This window comes from Oncorhynchus mykiss, chromosome 22, assembly GCF_057628025.1.
Source record: "Oncorhynchus mykiss isolate SJ-2025 chromosome 22, ASM5762802v1, whole genome shotgun sequence".
Classification (NCBI taxonomy): Eukaryota; Metazoa; Chordata; class Actinopteri; order Salmoniformes; family Salmonidae; genus Oncorhynchus; species Oncorhynchus mykiss.
The window spans coordinates 11,610,400-11,633,522 of record NC_143043.1 but is presented as its reverse complement, the minus strand read 5'-3'; the positions used below and the strand labels follow the sequence as shown (position 1 = coordinate 11,633,522).

Here is a 23,123-nt window from a genome sequence, read left to right as displayed (position 1 = left end):
CAATCATTGGTCGACCACCTTACAAGCTGAATACTCACCCACTGACTTCTGCTGAGAAACACTCATGTAGCTGAAGAGAAAATAAAGCGTATTGTTGTGTTGAAAATGTATTTATTGGTAGATCAGTACAACACAACTCAGCGCTGCTATGGTTATGGTTGCGTTTGTCACACTCCATCATGTTTTCCCCTTCTCACAGTCGCCCCCGTGTGGTGAGAGCAGGGTCACTGCACGCTGGACATGGTAGGGAAGGAAACACGCCACAAACACCACAACCGCTGCCAGGATCTTCCTTCGTACCCTCAGACTACCACCCTTCACCCCCTGCCTCTCTCCTGCCCCTGAACGCACCCCCAAGTCTACACCCCGTCTGTTCTCCCCCTGCCCTCCCTCTCCCCTAAACACACCACACACCCCTCTTCCACCCCGCAACTCAACCACCTCCGTCACCCCTCCTTCACTGGTGTGTTTGTTCCTGGCCCCCCTGACACTCTGTAGATGCAACACTAGTCCCCCATCGCAGACCAGAATAAAGGTGAGAATCATGAAAAACAGCATCACTCTCAGGCAGTGTTGGTTGTTGAACTCTTCTCTGTGGTGATTCTCCAACATGTCAAAGCAGCTGTCTCCTCCTCTTCTTCTTTCGATCTGAAGTACCACACTGGCACTCACCACCGTTGCCACAGTTACCCAGGTGATGAGGCAGAGTACCCAGCATCCTCTGGACCTGGTGAGGGGAGTAAGGAGGGCAGGGCGAGGCCGCACCTACAACCAGGGAAACATTTTAGAGCAAAATTGAGTGGTAGTGGTCAATTAAAATAACCTCATTAAAAATCAATCCATTTAAGTTTGAAGACTTGTTGTTGTAGGCATCCATACCACGGTGGCGTAGCGCGTCACACTGGTCCAGAGAAGCAGCATTATGTTACAGTAGAGGTTGACGTAGAAGACTGTTATCATGGTTAGCATGGCGGCCTGATACACCTTGTCCCCTCCAGACCAGATGTGACCCCTACGGTAGTATACCACCCGGAACAGGAAGCTGGTGCACAGCAAGAGGTCAGAAGTCACCATGTTGAGAGTCAGGATGACGGTGGGGGTCCACACCGACCTCCAGAGGTCATGCAGGGTCAGGCTGTTGGCTAGGAAACCCAGGAGTGACAGGGCCAGGTAGAGCCAGGGTTTGACTTGTGTGACAACAAAATCAGGGTATAGCCAACACTGTCTGGAAGAGGAGAGAGAGGAAGGGAGGAGGAGGATTTGAGAGAGAGGAGAAGAGGAGGATGTAGTTGGAGGGAGGGGATAGAGTAGGGAGGTAGATGAGCAAAAGGTGTGTGTGTGTGCTTATGCTTGTCTGAGTTCTCACATCACATTTTTATCTGACATGGCGCCACAAACGAAACCAAGTAGAGTTCAAATACATTTCTCCACTTATTAAGGTCTGGAGAAAACACCCAGGATAGGTTTCTTTGGAATTATCATTCATTTAATAATATCGAGGAATAAAGTTAGCAAATGTACAGTAAACAATGCATCCAGTACAATATCACACTGCATGTAGATAACTTCCACATGGGGAACTCTGTATTTTTATGGACAAACAACAACACACAAAAAACTATTCTCACGTTTCATAGATTTGTAAGAACACACAGAAATATCAGCATCAAAAGTATCATAGCTCAAAAATGCACAAAATACTCCATAATGTCAAATTAATTAAAAAGGAAAAGCTGAAATATCTTGAGTCAATAAGTATTCAACCCCTTTGTTATAGCAAGCCTAAATAAGTTCATTAGTAAAAATTTGCTTAACAAGTCACATAATACATTGCATGGACTCACTCTGTGTGTAGTAAGTGTTTAACATGATTTTTGAATGACTATGAATGTACCCCACACATAATGTCACGTGTGCTCCCTCTCCGGTCTCTAGGTCGCCTGTCTGCTCGTCATGGCGCACACCTGTCACCATTGTTACGTGTAATTGCGCAATATGACACACACCTGGAGGCCATCACCTCCTTGATTAAAACACACTCCCTAGACTTGCTTCCCGACTCTCAGCTCACTCGTTAAACATCTGTAAGGTCCCTCAGTCAAACAGTGAATTTCAAACCAATTCAACCACAAAGACCAAGGAGGTTTTCCAGTGGCTCGTAAAGAAGGGCAGCTATTGGTAGATGGGTAAAAATAAATACATTGAATATCCCTTTGAGCACGGTAAAGTTATTAATTACACCGCAGTGATTTCACCATGAGACCAACGGTGACTTTAAAACAGTTCGAATTTAATGGCTGTGATAGGAGAAAACTGAGCATGGATCAACATTGTAGTTACTCAACAATAGTAACCAAATTGGCAGAGTGAAAAAAGGAAGCCTGTACAGAATACAGGGCACTAAAGTAATACTGCAAAAAATGTGACAAAGCAATTTACTTTTTGTCCTGAATATAAAGTGTTTGGGGCAAATCCAATACAACACATTTCTGAGTACCACTCTCCATATTTTCAAGCATGTTTACTTTGTCATTATGGGGTATTGTGTGTAGATGGGTGAGAAAACAAATCAATGTAATCAATTTTCAATTCAGCCTGTAAGACAAAATGTGAAATAAGTCGAGGGGTATCAATACTTTCTGAAGGCACTGTAGAAATCATACCAGTGTGGATGATTGCTGGTTCCATTAAGCCTGTGAACAGATAGATTGACAGAGGACCTATGTTGGGTATTATCTATTGTTAGATCCATCTTTGACTAGCATCAGACATAAACACTTCCTTTTAACTTGGTCACCCTCTCTCGATGCTTATATCTAATTTCCTGTTACTAACTTCAGATTCTCACCTAAAACTCAGTCACTCAGTATCTCTCTCTCTCTCTCTCTAATTCAGTTCGAGGGCTTTATTGGCATAGGAAACGTATGTTTACAATGCCAAAGCAAGTGAAATAGATAAACAAAAGTGGAAAAAAACGAAACAAAATGTACAGTAAACATTATACTTCAAAAAGTTCCAAATATTATGTATACAGTGATGTAATGATGTGCAAATAGTTAAAGTACGAAAGGGAAAATAAAAAATAAATAAATGCAAGTTGTATTTACAGTGGTGTTTGTTCTTCACTGGTTTCCCTTTTCTTGTGGCAACAGGTCGCAAATATTGATGCTGTGATTGCACACTAGTATTTCACCCAATAGATATTGGAGTTTATCAAAATTGGATTTGTTTTTGAATTCTTTGTGGGTCTGCGTAATCTGATAGAAATATGTGTCTCTAATATGGTCATACATTTGGCAGGAGGTTAGGAAGTGCAGCTCAGATTCCACCTCATTTTGAGAGCCAGGTCTGCTTTCGGTGGCCTTTCTCAATAGCAAGGCTATGCTCACGGAGTCTGTACATAGTCAAAGATTTCCTTAATTTTGGAGTGGTTCCTACTTTAAAAGTTGCGAGCTTGCACCGTGGGACTTAGAGGTATGGTTTCATTGCTCCAGACCACCACAAGGGGGAGTTCGCTAATCGCTATTTAGCAAGTTATGACTAGCTAACATTTGCCAGCTAGCTAGGTAGTATTATGACAGGAGAATGAATTTGTAATTTGTCTTGTTTAATGTTTTAGGGACTCCTGAGAAAACCAGCAAACCAGGCCGTCATCTTGTGAAACAGTGGAGAATCAAACTAGCTAAAGCATTTACTGCAAATTGAATGTACAATTGTGTAAGCTTGCCTTGCAATGCAGCTGAGGTGACATAGCTAGCTAACTATTTGCATGCTTATTGTGTAGTGGAGGATAAAAATAACTGTATGCCTATGGATGTGTAGCCAGCTACAGTATGTAGCCAATCTGTGTATGGACCTTAAAACGTTAGGTTCTGAACTAATATTCATACCAAACTATGAACCTCAGCTATCATAGTTGTTGTATCAACTTCATGTCCGAATGACATTCATGAAGCCTATGGATTGAGTAGAATGTAATAACTTTATTGTGCCAAGGATGCAAGTCCGATATACATGTACTGTAGTTATTACCACGCATGAGATTCCCACATTGTAGCCTGTACATTTGAATGTATTCACTGATTATGTACTCTTCCTTGGTGCGGTTCAGGTATGAATCTCTGAGACATTGTTTTTCAATCATATCAAACTCCATTATTTGAATGATGCTGTGTCTGCATGTAAACTCAGCAAAAAAAAGACATGTCCTCTCACTATCAACTGCATTTATTTTCAGCAAACTTAACATGTGTAAATATTTGTGTCAACATAACAAGATTAAACAACTGAGACATAAACTGAACAAGTTCCAGGGACATGTGACAAACAGAAATGGAATAATATGTCCCTGAACAAAGGGGGGTCAAAATCAAAAGTAACAGTCAGTATCTGGTGGCCACCAGCTGCATTAAGTACTGCAGTGCATCTCCTCATCATGCACTGCACCAGATTTGACCGTTCTGTGAGATGTTACCCCACTCTTCCACCAAGGCACCTGCAAGTTTCCCAAACATTTCTGGTGGGAATGGCCCTAGCCCTGACCCTCAGATCCAACAGGTCCCAGACGTGCTCAATGGGATTGAGATCCGGGCTCTTCGCTGGTCATGGCAGAACACTGACATTCCTGTCTTGCAGGAAATGACGCACAGAACGAGCAGTTTGGCTGGTGGCGTTGTCATGCTGGAGGGTCATGTCAGGATGATCCTGCAGTAAGGGTACCACATGAGGGTGGAGGATGTCTTCCCTGTAACGCACAGCATTGAGACTGCCTGCAATGACAACAAGCTCAGTCCGATGATGCTGTGATACACCACCCCAGACCATGACGTACCCTCCACCTCCAAATCGATCCCGCTCTAGAGGACAGGCCTCGGAGTAATGCTCATTCCTTCGATGATAAACGCCAATCTGACCATCACCCCTGGTGAGACAAAACCACAACTCGTCAGTGAAGAGCACTTTTTGCCAGTCCTGTCTGGTCGAGCGATGGTGGGTTTGTGCCCATAGGCAACGTTGTTGCCGGTGATGTCTGTTGAGGACCTGCCTTACAACAGGCCTACAAGCCCTCAGTCCAGCCTCTCTCAGCCTATTGCATACAGTCTGAGCACTGATGGAGGGATTGTGCATTCCTGGTGTAACTCGGGCAGTTGTTGTTGCCATCCTGTACCTGTCCCGCAGGTGTGTTGTTCAGATGTACCGATCCTGTGCAGGTGTTGCGAGGACGATCAGCTGTCCATCCTGTCTCCCTGTAGTGCTGTCGTAGGCATGTCACAGTACGGATATTGCAATGTTTTGCCCTGGCCACATCTGCAGTCCTCATGCCTCCTTGCAGCATGCCTAAGGCACGTTCTCGCAGATGAGCAGGGACCCTGGGCATCTTTCTTTTGGTGTTTTTCAGAGTCAGTAGAAAGGCCTCTTTCGTGTCCTATGTTTGTATAACTGTGACCTTAATTGCCTACCGTCTGTAAACTGTTAGTGTCTTAACCTCTCTGGGATATTCGGGACGGTAGCGTCCCACCTCAACAACAGCCAGTGAAAGTGCAGGGCACCAAATTCAAAACAACAGAAATCGCATAATTAAAATTCCTCAAGCATACAAGTATTTTACACCATTTTAAAGATAAACTTCTTGTTAATCCAGCCACAGTGTCCGATTTCAAAAAGGCTTTACGGCGAAAGCACACCAAACGATTATGTTCTGTAAGCACCTAGTCACAGTAAAACACAGCCATTTTTCCAGCCAAAGAGAGGAGTCACAAAAAGCAGAAATAGAGATAAAATAAATCACTAACCTTTGATGATCTTCATCAGATGACACTCATAGGACTTCATGTTACACAATAAATGTACAGTGGGGCAAAAAAAGTATTTAGTCAGCCACCAATTGTGCAAGTCTCCCACGTAAAAAGATGAGAGAGGCCTGTAATTTTCATCATAGGTACACTTCAACTATGACAGACAAAATGAAAAAGAAAATTCAGAAAATCACATTGTAGGATTTTTTATGAATTTATTTGCAAATTATGGTGGGAAATAAGTATTTGGTCACCTACAATCAAGCAAGATTTCTGGCTCTCACGGACCTGTAACTTCTTCTTTAAGAGGCTCCTCTGTCCTCCACTCGTTACCTGTATTAATGGCACCTGTTTGAACTTGTTATCAGTATAAAAGACACCTGTCCACAACCTCAAACAGTCACACTCCAAACTCCACTATGGCCAAGACCAAAGAGCTGTCAAAGGACACCAGAAACAAAATTGTAGACCTGCACCAGGCTGGGAAGACTGAATCTGCAATAGGTAAGCAGCTTGGTTTGAAGAAATCAACTGTGGGAGCAATTATTAGCAAATGGAAGACATACAAGACCACTGATAATCTCCCTCGATCACAAGATTTCACCCCGTGGGGTCAAAATGATCACAAGAACGGTGAGCAAAAATCCCAGAACCACACGGGGGGACCTAGTGAATGACCTGCAGAGAGCTGGGACCAAAGTAACAAAGTCTACCATCATTAACACACTACGCCTCCAGGGACTCAAATCCTGCAGTGCCAGACGTGTCCCCCTGCTTAAGCTAGTACATGTCCAGGCCTGTCTGAAGTTTGCTAGAGAGCATTTGGATGATCCAGAAGAAGATTGGGAGAATGTCATATGGTCAGATGAAACCAAAATATAACTTTTTGGTAAAAACTCAACTCGTCGTGTTTGGAGGACAAAGAATGCTGAGTTGCATCCAAAGAACACCATACCTACTGTGAAGCATGGGGGTGGAAACATCATGCTTTGGGGCTGTTTTTCTGCAAAGGGACCAGGACGACTGATCCGTGTAAAGGAAAGAATGAATGGGGCCATATATCGTGAGATTTGGGGTGAAAACCTCCCTCCATCAGCAAGGGCATTGAAGATTAAACGTGGCTGGGTCTTTCAGCATGACAATGACCCCAAACAAACCGCCCGGGCAACGAAGGAGTGGCTTCGTAAGAAGCATTTCAAGGTCCTGGAGTGGCCTAGCCAGTCTCCAGATTCCAACCCCATTGAAAATCTTTGGAGGGAGTTGAAGGTCCGTGTTACCCAGCAATAGCCCCAAAACATCACTGCTCTAGAGGAGATCTGCATGGAGGAATGGGACAAAATACCAGCAACAGTGTGTGAAAACCTTGTGAAGACTTACAGAAAACGTTTGACCTCTGTCATTGCCAACAAAGGTTATATAACAAAGTATTGAGATAAACTTTTGTTATTGACTTATTGACTTATTTTCCACCATAATTTGCAAATAAATTCATTAAAAAAATCCTACGATGTGATTTTCTGGATTAATTTTTTTTGTCTGTCATTGTTGAAGTGTACCTATGATGAAAATTCCAGGCCTCATCTTTTTAAGTGGGAGAACTTGCACAATTGGTGGCTGACTAAATACTTTTTTGCCCCACTTTATGTTTTGTTTGATAAAGTTCATATTTATATATGCTGCTGCTCCAGTTTCAACTATTCTGCCTTATTATTATTCGACCATGCTGGTCATTTATGAACATTTGAACATCTTGACCATGTTTTGTTATAATCTCCACCCGGCACAGCCAGAAGAGGACTGGCCACCCCACATAGCCTGGTTCCTCTCTAGGTTTCTTCCTAGGTTTTGGCCTTTCTAGGGAGTTTTTCCTAGCCACCGTGCTTCTTCACCTGCATTGCTTGCTGTTTGGGGTTTTAGGCTGGGTTTCTGTACAGCACTTTGAGATATCAGCTGATGTACGAAGGGCTATATAAAATAAATTTGATTGATTGATATAAAAAAAATCTTTACATTGGCGCGTTATGTTCAGCAGTTCCAAAACATCCAGTGATTTTGCAGAGAGCCACATCAATTTACAGAAATACTCATCATAAATACAAGTTTTATACATGGAACTTTAGATAAACTTCTCCTTAATGCAACCGCTGTGTCAGATTTAAAAAAAGCTTTACCAAAAATGCACACCATGCAATAATCTGAGTACAGCGCTCAGACAACAAAACAGCCAAACAGATATCCGCCATGTTGTACAGTCAACAGAAGTCAGAAATAGCATTATAAATATTCACTTACCTTTGATGATCTTCATCAGAATGCACTCCCAGGAATCCTAGTTCCACAATAAATGTTTGATTTGTCCGATAAAGTCCCTCATTTATGTCCAAATACCTCCTTTTTGTTCACGCGTTTAGTACACAATCCAAACTCACGACGCGCAGGCAAGTCCATGCGAAAGTTCAGGCGAAAAGTTATATTACAGTTCGTAGAAACATGTCAAACTAAGTATAGAATCAATCTTTAGGATGTTTTTATCATAAATCTTCAAATATTGTTCCAACCGGAGAATTCCTTTGTCTGTAGAATTGCAATGGAACGCAAGCTAACTATCACGTGAACGTGCGTGGTCAGCTCATGGCACTCTGCCAGACCTCTGACTCAATCCCCTTTCATTCGCCCCCACTTCACAGTAGAAGCATCAAACAAGGTTCTAAAAACTGTTGACATCTAGTGGAAGCCTTATTTTGAAACTTCAGAGTGTTTTCTATCCAAATCTACTGGTAATATGCATATATTAGCAACTGGACCTGAGTAGCAGGCAGTTTACTCTGGGCACCTTATTCATCCAAGCTACTCAATACTGCCCCCCAGTCCCAAAGAAGTTAACGACAGTTTCACAGGTGCATGTTCATGAATTGTTTATGGTTCATTGAACAAGCATGCAAAACAGTGAAGCTAGGGGGCACTATTTTTATTTTTGGAAAAATAACGTTCCCAAAGTAAACTGCCTATTTCTCAGGACCAGATGCTAGAATATGCATATAATTGACGGTTTAGGATAGAAAACACTCTAAAGTTTCCAAAACTGTAAAAATATTGTCTGTGAGTATAACAGAACTGATATTGCAGGCGAAATCCTGAAAAAAACTCTTATTTTGAAACCCCCTGTCTTTCTATGCATCCCTATTGCCCATTGAAAGGGATATCAACCAGATTCCTTTTTCTGTGGCTTCCCTGAGGTGTCTACAGCCTTTTGACGTAGTTTCAGGCCTTTATTTTGAAGAATGAGCGTAAACGTCCACATTGCGTAAGTGGTCAGTTGTCCGCTCTCAGTGTGATTTTTGCGCTAAACAGAGAGGTAGCCATATTTCCTCCTGGTCCTAGTGAAGAGCCAACTGTCCCGGTTGATATATTATCGAATAGATATTTGAAAATACCTTGAGGATTGATTATAAAAAACGTTTGCCATGTTTCTGTCGATATTATGGATATAATTTGGAATTTTTGTCTGCGTTGTCGTGACCGCTATTTCCGGTGGATTCCTAGGCATAACGCATCAAACTAACGGAGGTATTTGGATATAAAAAATATCTTCATGGAACAAAAGGAACATTTGCTGTCTAACTGGGAGTCTCGTGAGTGAAAACATCCGAAGCTCATCAAAGGTAAACGATTAATTTGATTGCTTTTCTGAATTTCGTGACCAAGTTACCTGCCGATAGGTGTACATAATGTTTTACTAGTATATCGATAAACTTACACAAACGCTTGTATTGTTTTCGCTGTAAGCATAATTTAAAAATCTGAGACGACAGTGTGATTAACAAAAGGCTAAACTGTGTTTCGCTATATTTCACTTGTGATATCATGAATATGAATATTTTCTAGTAAGATTATTTGACCGTTGCGCTATGCTATTTAGCGTAGTTAATGACAATTATCCCGGATCCGGGATGGGTGGTTCCAAGAGGTTTTAAACACTTTACAATGATGATCTGTGAAGTTATTTGGATTTTTACAAATTATCTTTGAAAGACAGGGTCCTGAAAATTATACACTTCAACAGTGTTTACCACTCCTGCTCCTGGGACATCAATTATTACACATTGTAACTATGCAATAGACTATAAACATGATTGATTTGTAATTCAATGTAAAGCATCTTTAATAATACTTCCTGTTGACCCGACCAAGTGACCTCTCACCTATGATCATGCTGTGCCCTCTGTGTCAGCCAGTTCAGATGCGGGAGGGGTTCACCAAAACAGCTGATATAACCTAGAGGATTTAGGGAGAAGGGGGAGAGGGATGAAGTGAAGAGAGACTGTTATTGTGTGTGTCTGGTCTCACCTGGTGTCCACACTAAGTGGCTACAGAGTACTTTATGCTGAAAAACAGACACATGAGGACAAACAATAGAAGATAATGTCAATAGAAGATACTGTATGTGACGCAGACACCTATCGGAGCGTACCTGAAACATTTAAATATAGAGGGCTATGTGTCTCACCACTTGGTTATTGCAAAGCTAACCCCCAGGGAAATAATGACTTGGCAGCAACAGATAGTTCAGTGAAAATGGCTGTGTTTATGTAGTGTAAATCTGAAAATTAGCAGCTGACATCTTAAGAGTTTTTTAATTAATGCATGTTAGACAGGTTCCATGTACAAGACAGGCAGAGAGGAAGAGAGAAAAGGAACACAGAACAGTTTAATTACCTCTGGTTATGGACACTTTTGCCAGCAATGAAGCTTCCACGGCCTGTTCCTCGGACAGTGAACATCTGGCAATATCTACATTTTCAACCCATTGATCAGCTCGCTCTCTGAAAGTAAAGAAAATAGCTTATTTTTTGTAGATATTAAAACAATAACTGAGATATTACTTGTGTAGAAAGTAAACATCCGCACCTCGATGGTGTCAACTGTGCTTATGTCTGCGTAATGAGAAAGTAGGGAAAAAATATAAATATACTATTTCTGGTCTAGCAATCGATGACAAATGAGCTCGCTGCCCAAACGTACATAATTACAGAGTAGATTCTCCTGATTAAAATGGTGCCCGACCTAAAAAATCCAAATATACACAGTGAGATATTTGACGAAATAGACCAGAATGCCTCTCCATAGGAAAACAATGGGGGCCGCTCAGTGTTCCAAGGGCAAAAAGTATTTTAGGGCTAGCATTTGATGACAACCAAGCTAGCTGCCCAGGCTTACATAATTAGAAAGAAGAGATTCTCATGGTTAAAATGGCGTCCGACTTGAAAAAAAAATCTAAATATACACATTACGGGATATTTGGCGGAATAGACAGACATGCCTATATTTCCCCCTTAGGAAACAATGGGAAGACCGCAGTTCAAATGTTCCAATTAAATGTTTTTGTGTTTACATTTTAACTATAAAACAACGTGAGCAGGTCTCATTGCCAACAATAGCGAAGCAGGCATTGTGACGTTGAACAATAAACTGGGAATAGAACGTTCGGAAGGCGAGTTGGTGCCACAGTGCTCAATAGAACTAATAGGAGCTGGCAGGGTGAAAAATGCTCTAAAATAAGGCCTGTTCTTTGCAATTACTTCAAAACGACAGCAAGCAGCTGGGAAATATGGTCATATTATGAAACTGGTCTCCACGGCGGATGCAATTAACTAGTTTTTATCAGCAAAGAAAATAAAAAATGTCTGGTGTCCAGCCTACTATCTACACGGATTTCAGAGCACTCTCGTCTGAGTGTACCAGAGCGCAGAATAATTCATTTACGAGCGCCCAACAACCGTTGAATATGACCGGTGTCAGTAAATGTCGGAAAAAAGGGTAATTAATGTTTCCAGCAGCACATTTACAGTCACCAACGCTCTGGTTAACACAAAAACTGCTTTACCAGCTCTGCTAGGCCGAGTAAAATGGTCAGAGTGGTCTCATTTGTGTCTGGAAGTAGCTAGCCAAGCTTGGGTGTTTGACTGCCGTTGTAAGGCCAGAACGCTCAAATCAACCCTACTCCTCGGCTCGAACGTCCAGTGTGCTCCGAGAGCGAAACGGTCTGAATTTACAAACTGACAATGCTCTGAATTTATGAGCCTCACGTTGTACAGCGCCATATTTTCTGTTCCATCCTAACGGAAACCCAGAGGATTTTTCATTTTTCATGGAATAGAAACACCATAATATTAATCAAATTAATTAAGCAAGTACCAGTCAAAAGTTTGGACACACCTACTCATTACAGGATTTTTCTTTATTTTTACTATTTTCAACATTGTAGAATAATAGTGAAGACATCACAACTATGAAATAACACCGGTCTCCTGCGTGCCCTGCATTCTGTAGTACAGACATGGCCTGCTCTCCCTTATGTAAGGAATTAGACACTTTCCCATGTTTACTACAGTATGTATTGTAGACTGTACAGTAGCCTAAAAAACAAAGAAACACATTTTGTTAATAAAATAATGATATAATGAGGAACCACTATAGCATTCTCTCTCTCTCTCTCTCTCTCTCTCTCTCTCTCTCTCTCTCTCTCTCTCTCTCTCTCTCTCTCTCTCTCTCTCTCTCTCTCTCTCTCTCTCTCTCTCTCTCTCTCTCTCTCTCTCTCTCTCTCTCTCTCTCTCTCTCTCTCTCTCTCTCTCTCTCTCTCTCTCTCTCTCTCTCTCTCACAGGCAATATATGAAACATTGAAACAGGCAAAAAGCTTGAAAAAATGCTTGTCATGACCAAGTGATTCAATTTCTTCATTTATAAAAGTCCCATTATGCTCTCAGTAATGTCACTGTGGTGTCTGTATGGTCCTCTCAATGTCTGTGCAGTCCTTTAACATGACATATACCCTGCAAAAACTGTCATCTGACTGGATGCTAATGCTTCCTTTATGATAAAGACTCTAATAGTTAATGCCCCAATTCCATGGAGTCGTGTTCATGCTCTCCCGGACTGTCCCTCTTCAAGTTGTTCTTGGCACAAAATGGCTTATGCTGGCTGGTCCTGATACCTGAAGGAGGATGGACTTTGCTGCTATTTTGTGGCCCAACAAAGTCCAAAACTGACCTCGGATCAGTGTCTAGTGACAACTTCATCTTATTTATATCTGAAGGAGGGAGGGCTGGACAGTTATTTTTCTCCTCAGATTACTGATGAAACTAACGTTTGGCTGCTCCTCAAGGCTCCTCCCACAATCCACACTGGAGCCACTCCCACTGCCACCCGAGGCACTCAGTCGGAACATCTTATTGACCAATCGGAGTGTCTCTTTCCTCACGGACTCCGACAACAGGAAGTACATCATGGGGTCTAGGCAGCTGTTGAGGGCAGAGAGTAGCAACACCACTTCGTTGGCTTGGTCTACCACACCCCTCCAGAAGCAGGAAGTTTCGCTGATCTGGGAGACGACGTAGAACACCCGGACCATGTGATAGGGGACGAAGCAGATGGTAAACAGAAAGAGGACGAAGAAGGACTTCCTGGCAGTACGGTTGTAGCGGGTCGCGTTGGGGAGGTCCGGTTTATCTCTCGACGCCCTCAGCAGCTTGAGTGCAATTTTCCCATAAGACACCACAAGGCAGACAAACACAAACCAGAACACAGCAACCAGGAAGAGGTTAAAATAGGCCTTCCCCTGCGCATGCTTTCGCTGTTTATACTGGAAACACCTGGGGGATTGGGAGAAAATAAAATTACTATTAGTGTAATTGTTCAAAATGTTGGACCCTACTCAAATAAAGCATATCAACAAAGTTCTCCTCGAAAAATTTGTAAATTCATTTTTCTTGAAAAATAAAACCCACTTGTTCAACTCCTCATTGCCCTCGGAGAGGAGGATCATGGGTATGACGGAGGCGAGGGCCAGGATCCAGATGGTCCCACAGACGGTGGAGCTCCATCTGGTGGCCTGGCGGCGATACTGCCACAGGACGCTACGCTGGATCTTCAGATAGCGATCCACACTGATCAACCCTAATAAGGTGATACTGATATACATGTTCATATAAAAGAGGTTTCCCACAACCTTACAGAGGGTTGGGCCCATGTCCCAGTGGTTCCCTTTACTGTGGTAGAGGACTCTGAATGGGAGACAGATGACCAGTAGCAGGTCGGCTAACGCTACGTTGATGAGGAATACTCGGACAGAGTTCTTCTTGGAGTGGACGTATAGAAAGACCCAGAGAGCCAGTATGTTGCCGGCCAGGCCTAAGACGAATAGGACAGAGTAGAGGACTGCTAGAGGGATCTGAAGGGAGCTGTCGTCAAGTTGACAGTGTTCCCTGGGGTCGGGGGTTGTGGCGGTCAAGAGGTTCTTGAAGGTAGTCTCCGTGGCGATGAGTGAGTGGGAGGACTTGGGAAAGGGAAAGAATGTGACGTTGGCAGGGAAGTTGGTTGTCATAGCATCGGTTTCCCTCTTCCTTAGTCCTGCATAGGGGAGAAAGTCAGGGAAAATAACATTTTATCCAGAAACGTTGTCTACTTCCTCGTATCATAAACTATCATAATAAAGTCAGACACATTCCATATAGTGCACAAGCTCGTTTTTTAAAAATCTACTTCCTTAAATCAACCAAAAGTGTTTCTTGGTTCTTACAGAATGTTCTCTTGGGAAAGTTATTCGCTCTAATTAGTTCTGGTCTGTTTTGATGGCAGGAGGCCAAACTGGATGATTTAGGTCCAGATCAGCACCTAATCCACTAATAATTAATTATACTGTACATTACTCAGGTCCTGTACAAATCTCTGGCCAGCTGATTGACCACCTGACAAACAACTACAGACTACACAACCTGGCCTACCTTATAGAGGAACATGCAGGGAATAACAGATTTTACTTTACTTTTCAAATTAACAGTGATACTTTTCCCCTTTGCAAAATACTTCAGAGACCTGCCAGTTAAACCTTGATTGGAAATGTTGCGGGTGGTATTTTGTAATTCCCTCACTCAGGGCTCTATCCAGTATATGGAAATAATTTTGTCTTTGCACTGTGAGAATATGATTTAGAATTTACATAATCAATGCGTTCGGTTTGAAACAAAAATGGCAACACAAGAATTCACAACACAATCACATAAAATGATTTTGCCTTACCCTTAATCTGGAAACAGCTTTTCATTGAATACACACTGTACTCACCCAGTGAATTGTGACCATTGTAGATGTTGTTTCTCTTCACTCTTTGTGAATGTGCTTGTGCGGCACATTCATGTGTGGCACATTCTCTCCCCCTCATTCATTCTCTTTCAGATTTGTAGTTCTGTTTTTAGCATAAATTGTATTTTCTTAATCCAGTCTGTTTTGCTCCAGCTTTTCTCCCCGTTTCATTTCCCCGTTCATTTCAAGTTGGAGCTGCCCTGAATAGATGCCTGTAGATGAAGGTTCCAGGTCTCTAGGTTCTCAGTATCTGTCTTTCTACGATTTCAACTATTCTCTGGAGAACTGTGACTAACAGGTCGTAAAAGCCTCAGGATCCCCAGAATCTCTCTCCCCTCTTCCTCTCTCACTTTCTCTCTATTTCCTCTCCTTCTCTGCATTCCCTTCAGCTGCGATCTACTCTCGAAAGCTGTGAAATGCCAAAGTACAGAGTCTTAACTGAGAAAACTTCAAGCAAAAAGGGGGGGGGGGGTTGACTACAGCTTTAAACCACAGAGACCGAGAGACAGGGCAGAGCGCGCGCACACTTTTGCTCACACACACACACACACACAGGGCAGGGCTTAGCCTACTGCTAGAGCAACCGCTAGGACCACAGAGCATAGACCGCCTATGTATACAGGGAACCCTGCATGAACACAATTTATAAAATGTATACACTGATTATATAGCATACCTGAAGTATACATGTTACTTATATAGGACAGCGGTTGACCCACGTACAGGCTTTCTCATTTTTATTAGGTTGTCAAAAAAAAACATTCTGTAGCCACTATGGTTCAAGCTTCAACCCGATTTTAATTTACCACTCAGGAGAACTATCTTCGGCCTAACCCTTGGCCCAACCCAGCATTTTGGGAAAAACTGAAAACTAGTAATAGATGGAGACAAAAGTAACTTCAGAATGTGTTCAGAATGAGACAGGAACTTGTCTTTTAAAGAGAAAAACACAAGAGTCTGTGGTGGTGGTGGCGTCATGTACAACTCTTGTTAACAGATTTACACATGTATGTGTCAGTCTTCAAACTGTCTTTGATGTGTAGGTTTCTGTAATGATGTTTTCATGGCTGTAGCCCTACTCAGACCATAGTAAATTAGACACACACACACACACACTATATATATACAAAAGTATGTGGACACCCCTAATTTGAGAAGTAGGGGAAAATCTATTCTTCCCCCCATGTTGCTGACAGGTGTATAAAATCGAGCACACAGCCATGCAGTCTCCATAGACACACATTGGCAGTAGAATGGCCTTACCGAAGAGCTCAGTGACTTTCAACAATTGCAGTTATAGGATGCCACCTTTCCAACAAGTCAGTTTGTCAAATTTCTGCCCTGCTAGAGCTGTCCCGGTCAACCGTAAATTCTGCTATTGTGAAGTGGAAACGTCTAGGAGCAACAACGGCTCAGCCGCAAAGTGGTAGGCCACACAAACTCACAGAAAGGGACCACTGAGCGCTGAAGAACGTAGCGCGTAAAAATCGTCATCCCTTGGTTGCAACACTGACTGAGTTCCAAACTGCATCTGGAAGCAAGAAGAACTGTGTCATTAAATGGGTTTCCATGGCTGAGCAACCTCACACAAGCCTAAGATCACCATGCGCAATGCCAAGCGTCGGCTGGAGTGGTGTAAAGCTCGCCGCCATTGGAAACGCGCTCTCTGGAGTGATGAATCACGCTTCACCATTTGGCAGATCCTGACTGACGAATTCGGGTTTGGTGGATGCCAGGAGAACGCTACCTGCCCCAATGCATAGTGCAAACTGTAAAGTTTGGTGGAGGTGGAATAATGGTTGGGGCCTGGCCTGGCTGGACCTTAGTTCCAGTGAAGGGAAATCTTAACGCCGCAGCATACAATTACATTCTAGACGATTCTGTGCTTCCAACTTTGTGGCAACAGTTTGTAGAAGGCCCTTTCCTGTTTCTGCATGATAATGCCCCTGTGCACAAAGCAAGGCTGACATTTTCGAGATCGGTGTGGAAGAACTTGACTGGCCTGCCTAGAGCCCTGAGCTCAACCCCATCGAACACCTTTGGGATGAATTGGAACACCGACTGCGAGCCAGGCCTAATCGCCCAACATCAGTGCCCGACCTCACTAATGCTTGTGGCTGAATGGAAGCAGGTCCCCACACGAACAGCAGTTGTCCACATACTTCTGGTCATGTAGTGTACATACTCAAAGGATTTAGTTAGGTAGACAAACACCCACACGCACACACACACCACAGAACAGCACAGGAGTCAGTAGTCTGTCAGACACAGGGTGGAGGGATAATGGATTTACCAGGGTGTTTTGCAGTGTTTATGATTATGTTGTTGTTTTAATATGCTCATATTAAAAGAGCCTATTTTATTGGAAGTAAAATGTTAACCCTACAGATACACTTGCAGATTGCGCTTACAGCTTGACAAGAGCTGATGGAATTCTTAGCAAGTCCTATACCGAAATCCTATACCTAGATCCTATACCTAGATCCTATACCTAGATCCTATACCTAGATCCTAAACCTAGATCATATACCTAGATCCTATACCTATATCCTATACCTAGATCATATACCTAGATCCTATACGTAGATCCTATACCTAGATCCTATACCTAGATCAAATACCTAGATCCTATACCTAGATCCTAAACCTAGATCCTATACCTATATCCTATACCTAGATCCTATACCTAGATCCTATACCTAGATCAAATACCTAGATCCTATACCTAGACAGTTTCTCATTTGCTCAAACTTTTTTCTTTGCTTCCCGATGTACAATATTATGTCTGACTTTCCACTGTAGTGGGGTACTTCTGGATTTCAGGGTGGGTGTGAGGGTGTGTCTTGTATTTAGATTATATTTTATTGGTGGGTGTCTCCTTTAATGGTTTAAAATAGAACATCCTTCTGAGGTCGCTATGTGTGTCTTTAAGCGTCATTGTGAAGTCAAAGGCAATTTTCTGGATTGTGTGCACAATTGCTTATTTTATTTGACCACGGCCTCTTTTTCAAGAGAACCCTTCATGAACACAGTTTATAAAAATGTACAACATCCGAACATACAGCACGATACAAACATACCATACTACAAGCCGTTTCAGAACAAACACATTCTTCAACAATGAGGTCCTTCATTAACAACTTGAACTGCCCTTTGAGGCGCCAGAGCATCTGTAGATCATTCCATTTACGGAGCGATTTCCCTAATTCTGTAGTGGTCAACAGGACCTCTAGAGTTATAGCCATCCCTGTGATCAGGTCTGGTGGCTCGTATGTCTGTAATTTAAAGTGAAGTAAAAAATGGCGGAAGTTTGCACAATTGGGCTTTATGAACCAAAAAGAGAGCCGTGCATGATCTGCGAGACTTAAGCGAGGGCTAGCCTACTTTCTGATACAGAATGCAATGATGTGTACTGAACCTATTGGCAATAATAAAGCGTAGATCACTATGATAAGCCATTGGATGGAGTTTAAATATTATACTGGCTATTTCATCAAAAATGTAATATATTGTTCTCTCTCTCTCCCTTCCCCACTCTTTCTTTCTTTCCATTTGTCCTCCAGCCCCACTGTGTCCTCCTGGCGTCTAAAGAGAACAGCGCTCCAGTGAAGCTGGGAGGGTTCGGCGTGGCCATCCAACTGGGAGAGTCAGGACTGGTGGCTGGAGGTACACAACACATTGCATGCTGGGAATGTCCCTGTGCATCACTCAGATGTTTGCAGATCTGAATTGGGACTGGCTGTCAGGCTCCGTCCAATATCCACACTAAAATACCACATGGAATGAAGCAGAATGTATTGGCCATGCATTCTACATGGTTATCCTACTATGGATATTGGAAAAGAGGCTATATCGAGTTTATGTTCCAATATCTACACTAGTATACCATTTAGAATGCATGGCCAGTACATTCTGCTTCATTCCATGGTGGTATGCTAGTATGGCTATTGGAGCGTAGCCGCTCTCTTCTCACTTTGCTCTCACACACACAGGATACAACTTTTATCAACGTACTGTAGTCGGTACTTGTAACTAGTACCTGCAATCAGCTTGTTTCTGCTATTTGTACATTCATATAGTTAATTAATAATACAATCAAATAATTGGGAAAGATTGGCACCATTTAATTGGACATACTTAGATTTCTGGGGTCAACTATCCCCTTAAAGCGCAACTGAAGGCAATTAACAACTGATTTGATAGGCTGTTTTCTATGTGGCAATGTTATTAGTCAGAAACATTTATTCTAGTGTCAAAATTTACTACAGTGTAAATAGGTTAATTTTGTCATGACTTGACGGTTTGATTTTGATTTTGACAATGCTCTCTTACCCACTAACACGGGATACACAGCTGCAGTTGTTGCGCTCTATCCAATCCTACCGCAGAACACACAGACAGTGAGACAAACCTGCCCATCAGCGCAGAGGATCAGACTTTGTTTACGTAAGACAGCAGGTCTCACATTTTCCACTTGAGAAATACTGCACCAAACACCTTAGCTAGATGTAAAATTGCATGACTAAAACCTCCTTGGCGAAAACGTTAAAATGAATTACAAGATTTCTTAAATTAGATTAATTCAGAATATTTTGAGGAAGTAATACTGGCTTTGTTCCTATGGTGTCTCATGGGGGGACAAATATCAGTAACTGCCACATTGAACCACACCAAGACTTAAATCAAGTTGTTCTTAATGAGCAACAGAGAAACACATGCGCAATCAGTGTGTTCAGTCGCTCCAAGGGTAACGCCACATGTAGGGTACCAGATGTATGAATGAATTGTTAGGTTAACATTTCATTTGAATGAGTGTTTTCACAGCAGACAAGATAAACCAACAAACTATGCTCCCCGGTGCCTGAATCAGGGAGGAAAATATATTAATCTTCATCCCTGATGCATTGTAATGCATTACTCATGATTTTGACACATCAGCCATCAGCTTTCGTCACACATTGGTTTGACCCAATAATCAAATTACTAACACCTCTTACCTCTTACTAACAAATCAAATTGTATTTGTCACATGAGCCAAATACAACAGGTTCCCTAGACCTTACAGTGAAATGCTTACTTACAAGACCTTAACCAACAATGCTGACACGTGTGTTTTAACAGGACGTTGAAACTACACACCTGTGTACGTGGCCTGACCTTAAAATAGGATTTAGACCTGACTGTGTCTGGTCAATCATGTTAGCACACACAAAAAAATTGCCAAAGACTCCAGCCACCCAAGAATGTTCACCATGTTCCCGTCCAGCAGGCAGTACCGGTGCATCACGGCTCAGTCCAACAGACTCCTAAACAACTTCTATCCCCTGGCCATAAGGCTGTTAAATGGCTAATAACTACTGCTCTCCCTCTTCCACAGACTATCCACACTGACTCTATGCCCATCCACAGGCTCTACCCACTCACTGCCACTCTTACTCACACGCACACGCACACACACCTACTCACATACACACACCCTCACTCACAGACTCATTATTAATTACCACATGCTTACACCCAGTAAGCAGGACAGGAAAATGGTACAATTCACACACAAAATGGTACAATTCACGCACTTGTCAAGAGAACATCCCTGGTCATCCCTACTGCCTCTGATCTGGCAGACTCACTAAACACAAATGCTTCGATTGTAGATTAAGTTTCACTGTTGAAGTGTGCCTCTGACTATCCATTAAAAAGAAAACCATTCCATCTGCTTAAAAGGATCGGACCCTTTGTTTCAATTTTCACCTAAAATTACATACCCAAATCTAACTGCCTGTAGCTCAGGACCTAATGCAAGGATCTGCATATTCTTGATACCATTTGAAAGGAAACACTTTTACATTTGTGGAAATGTGAAATGAATGTGGGAGAATATAACACATTAGATCTGGTAAAATATAATACAAAGAAAAAAACATGTTTTTTTTAATCATCTTTGAAATGCAAGAGAAAGGCCACAATGTATACTCAGCAAAAAAATAAACGTCCTCTCACTGTCAACTGCGTTTATTTTCAGCAAACTTAACATGTGTAAATATTTGTATGAACATAAGATTCAACAACTGAGACATAAACTGAACAGGTTCCACAGACATGTGACTAACAGAAATGGAATAATGTGTCCCTGAACAAAGGGGGGTCAAAATCAAAAGTAACAGTCAGTATCTGATGTGGCCACCAGCTGCATTAAGTACTGCAGTGCATCTCCTCCTCATGGACTTCACTGACATTCCTGTCTTGCAGGAAATGACGCACAGAACGAGCAGTATGGCTGGTGGCATTGTCATGCTGGAGGGTCATGTCAGGATGAGCCTGCAGGAGGGGTACCACATGAGGGAGGAGGATATCTTCCCTGTAACGCACAGCGTTGAGATTGCCTGCAATGACAACAAGCTCAATCTGATGATGCTGTGCCACACCACCCCAGACCATGAAGGACCATGAAGGACCCTCCACCTCCAAATCAATCCCGCTCCAGAGTACAGGCCTCGGGGTAACGCTCATTCCTTTGACGATAAACGCGAATCCGACCATCACCCCTGGTGAGACAAAACTGCGACTCGTCGGTGAAGAGCACTTTTTGCCAGTCCTGTCTGGTCCAGCGACAGTGGGTTTGTGCCCATAGGCAACGTTGTTGCCAGTGATGTCTGTTGAGGATCTGCCTTATAACAGGCCTACAAGCCCTCAGTCCATCCTGTCTCATTCTATTGCATACAGTCTGAGCGCTGATGGAGGGATTGTGCGTTCCTGGTGTAACTCGGGCAGTTGTTGTTGCCATCCTGTACCTGTCCCGCAGGTGTGATGTTCGGATGTACCGATCCTGTGCAGGTGTTGTTACACGTGGTCTTCCACTGCGAAGACGATCAGCTGTCCGTCCTGTCTCCCTGTAGCGATGTCTTAGGCGTCTCACAATACGGACATTGCAATTTATTGCCCTGGACACATTTATTGCCCATTTCTCCTCGCATGCCTAAGGCACGTTCACGCAGATGAGCAGGGACCCTGGGCATCTTTCTTTTGGTGTTTTTCAGAGTCAGTAGAAATGCTTCTTTAGTGTCCCTAAGTTTTCATAACTGTGACCTTAATTGCCTACCGTCTGTAATTTAAAGGAGTTTGAAATTATTTATACTTTTACTTTTCATACTTAAGTAGATTTAAAATCAAATAGTTTTATACTTTTACTCAAGTAGTATTTAACTGGATGACTTTCACTTTTGCTTGAGTCATTTTCTTTTAAGGTCTCTTTACTGTTACTCAAGTATTACAATTGAGGACTTTTTCCACCACTGCTTACACCACACGCACACAACCCCTCACACCTACACTGCTGCTAAAATTATTATTGATTAGATGTATTACTACCATTACGCTGCTATTAATTGATTATTGATTGCCATTACAATTGTTCCTATCTATTTATCCTGCTCCTGGTCACTATTATTCCTGTTTATATATTAGTATCTACTGTATCTACCTCAATTACTCCAGTGTCCTTGCACACTGTACATTTGGTACCGGTACTCACCCTGTATATAACTTATACTGTCTTTATTCTTCCTTTCTTATCTCCTTTTTTTGGGGGGGGGGTGCAAGTAAAGCATTTCACTGTACTTCAAATCAAACTTTATTTGCCACATGCGCCGAATACAACAAGTGTAGACTTTACCGTGAAATGCTTACTTACAAGTCCTTAACCAACAGTTCAGTTCAAGAAGAAAATATTTACCAAGTAGGCTGAAATAAAAAGTAATAATAAAAAGTAACACATTAAGAATAAGAATAATGAGGCTATATACAGGGGGCAGTGATAACGAGTCAGTGTGCAGGGGTACAGGCTAGTTGAGGTGATCTTGTAGGTGGGGGCGAAGTGACTGCATAGGTAACAAACAAACAGCGAGAGGCAGCAGTGTTCGGGGGGGGGGGGTGTCAATGTAAATTGTCCGGTGCCGATTTTTATGAATTGTTCAGCAGTCTAATGGCTTGGGGGTAGAAGCTGTTGAGGAGCCTTTTGATCCTAGACTAGGCGCTCCAGTACTGCTTGCCGTGCGGTAGCAGAGAAAACAGTCTATAACTTCAGTGACTGGAGTCTCTGACAATTTTATGGTCTTTCCTCTGACACCGTCTATTATATAGGTCCTGGATGGCAGCAAGCGTGTCCTCAGTGATGTACTGGGCCGTTTGCAT

At 42.5% G+C, this 23,123-nt stretch overlaps 3 protein-coding genes across 31 annotated transcripts in view; 1 reads left to right on the top strand and 2 right to left on the bottom strand.

Moving 5' to 3' along the window:
- Nucleotides 1–23,123, top strand: part of LOC110501351 (peripheral plasma membrane protein CASK) — a 202,496-nt gene that overhangs the window by 133,768 nt on the left and 45,605 nt on the right. For all 28 annotated transcript variants that reach the window (XM_090215447.1, XM_090215444.1, XM_090215440.1 and 25 more), the window contains exon 6: nucleotides 18,497–18,599. In XM_090215447.1, coding sequence (XP_090071573.1) covers nucleotides 18,497–18,599 — 103 coding nt within the window. The remainder of the gene's footprint in view (nucleotides 1–18,496; nucleotides 18,600–23,123) is intronic.
- Nucleotides 95–12,053, bottom strand: LOC110501354 (cysteinyl leukotriene receptor 2). Of its 2 annotated transcripts, XM_090215474.1 has the most exons (4): nucleotides 10,512–12,053; nucleotides 9,998–10,070; nucleotides 880–1,225; nucleotides 95–765 (listed from the first exon to the last, which is right to left on the bottom strand). In XM_090215474.1, the coding sequence occupies exons 3-4, from the start codon at nucleotides 1,072–1,074 to the stop codon at nucleotides 178–180; spliced, it is 783 nt and encodes a 260-aa protein (XP_090071600.1). In that variant the 5' UTR covers nucleotides 1,075–1,225; nucleotides 9,998–10,070; nucleotides 10,512–12,053; the 3' UTR covers nucleotides 95–177. The 2 variants fall into 2 exon arrangements, with proteins under 2 accessions (XP_090071600.1, XP_021434547.3); XM_021578872.3 differs by lacking the exons at nucleotides 9,998–10,070; nucleotides 10,512–12,053 and having other exon boundaries at nucleotides 880–1,404.
- Nucleotides 12,015–15,496, bottom strand: gpr34b (G protein-coupled receptor 34b). Its single transcript, XM_021578870.3, has 3 exons — nucleotides 14,916–15,496; nucleotides 13,580–14,201; nucleotides 12,015–13,444 (listed from the first exon to the last, which is right to left on the bottom strand). Exons 1-3 carry the CDS (start codon nucleotides 15,010–15,012, stop codon nucleotides 12,877–12,879), a joined length of 1,287 nt encoding a protein of 428 aa, XP_021434545.2. The 5' UTR covers nucleotides 15,013–15,496; the 3' UTR covers nucleotides 12,015–12,876.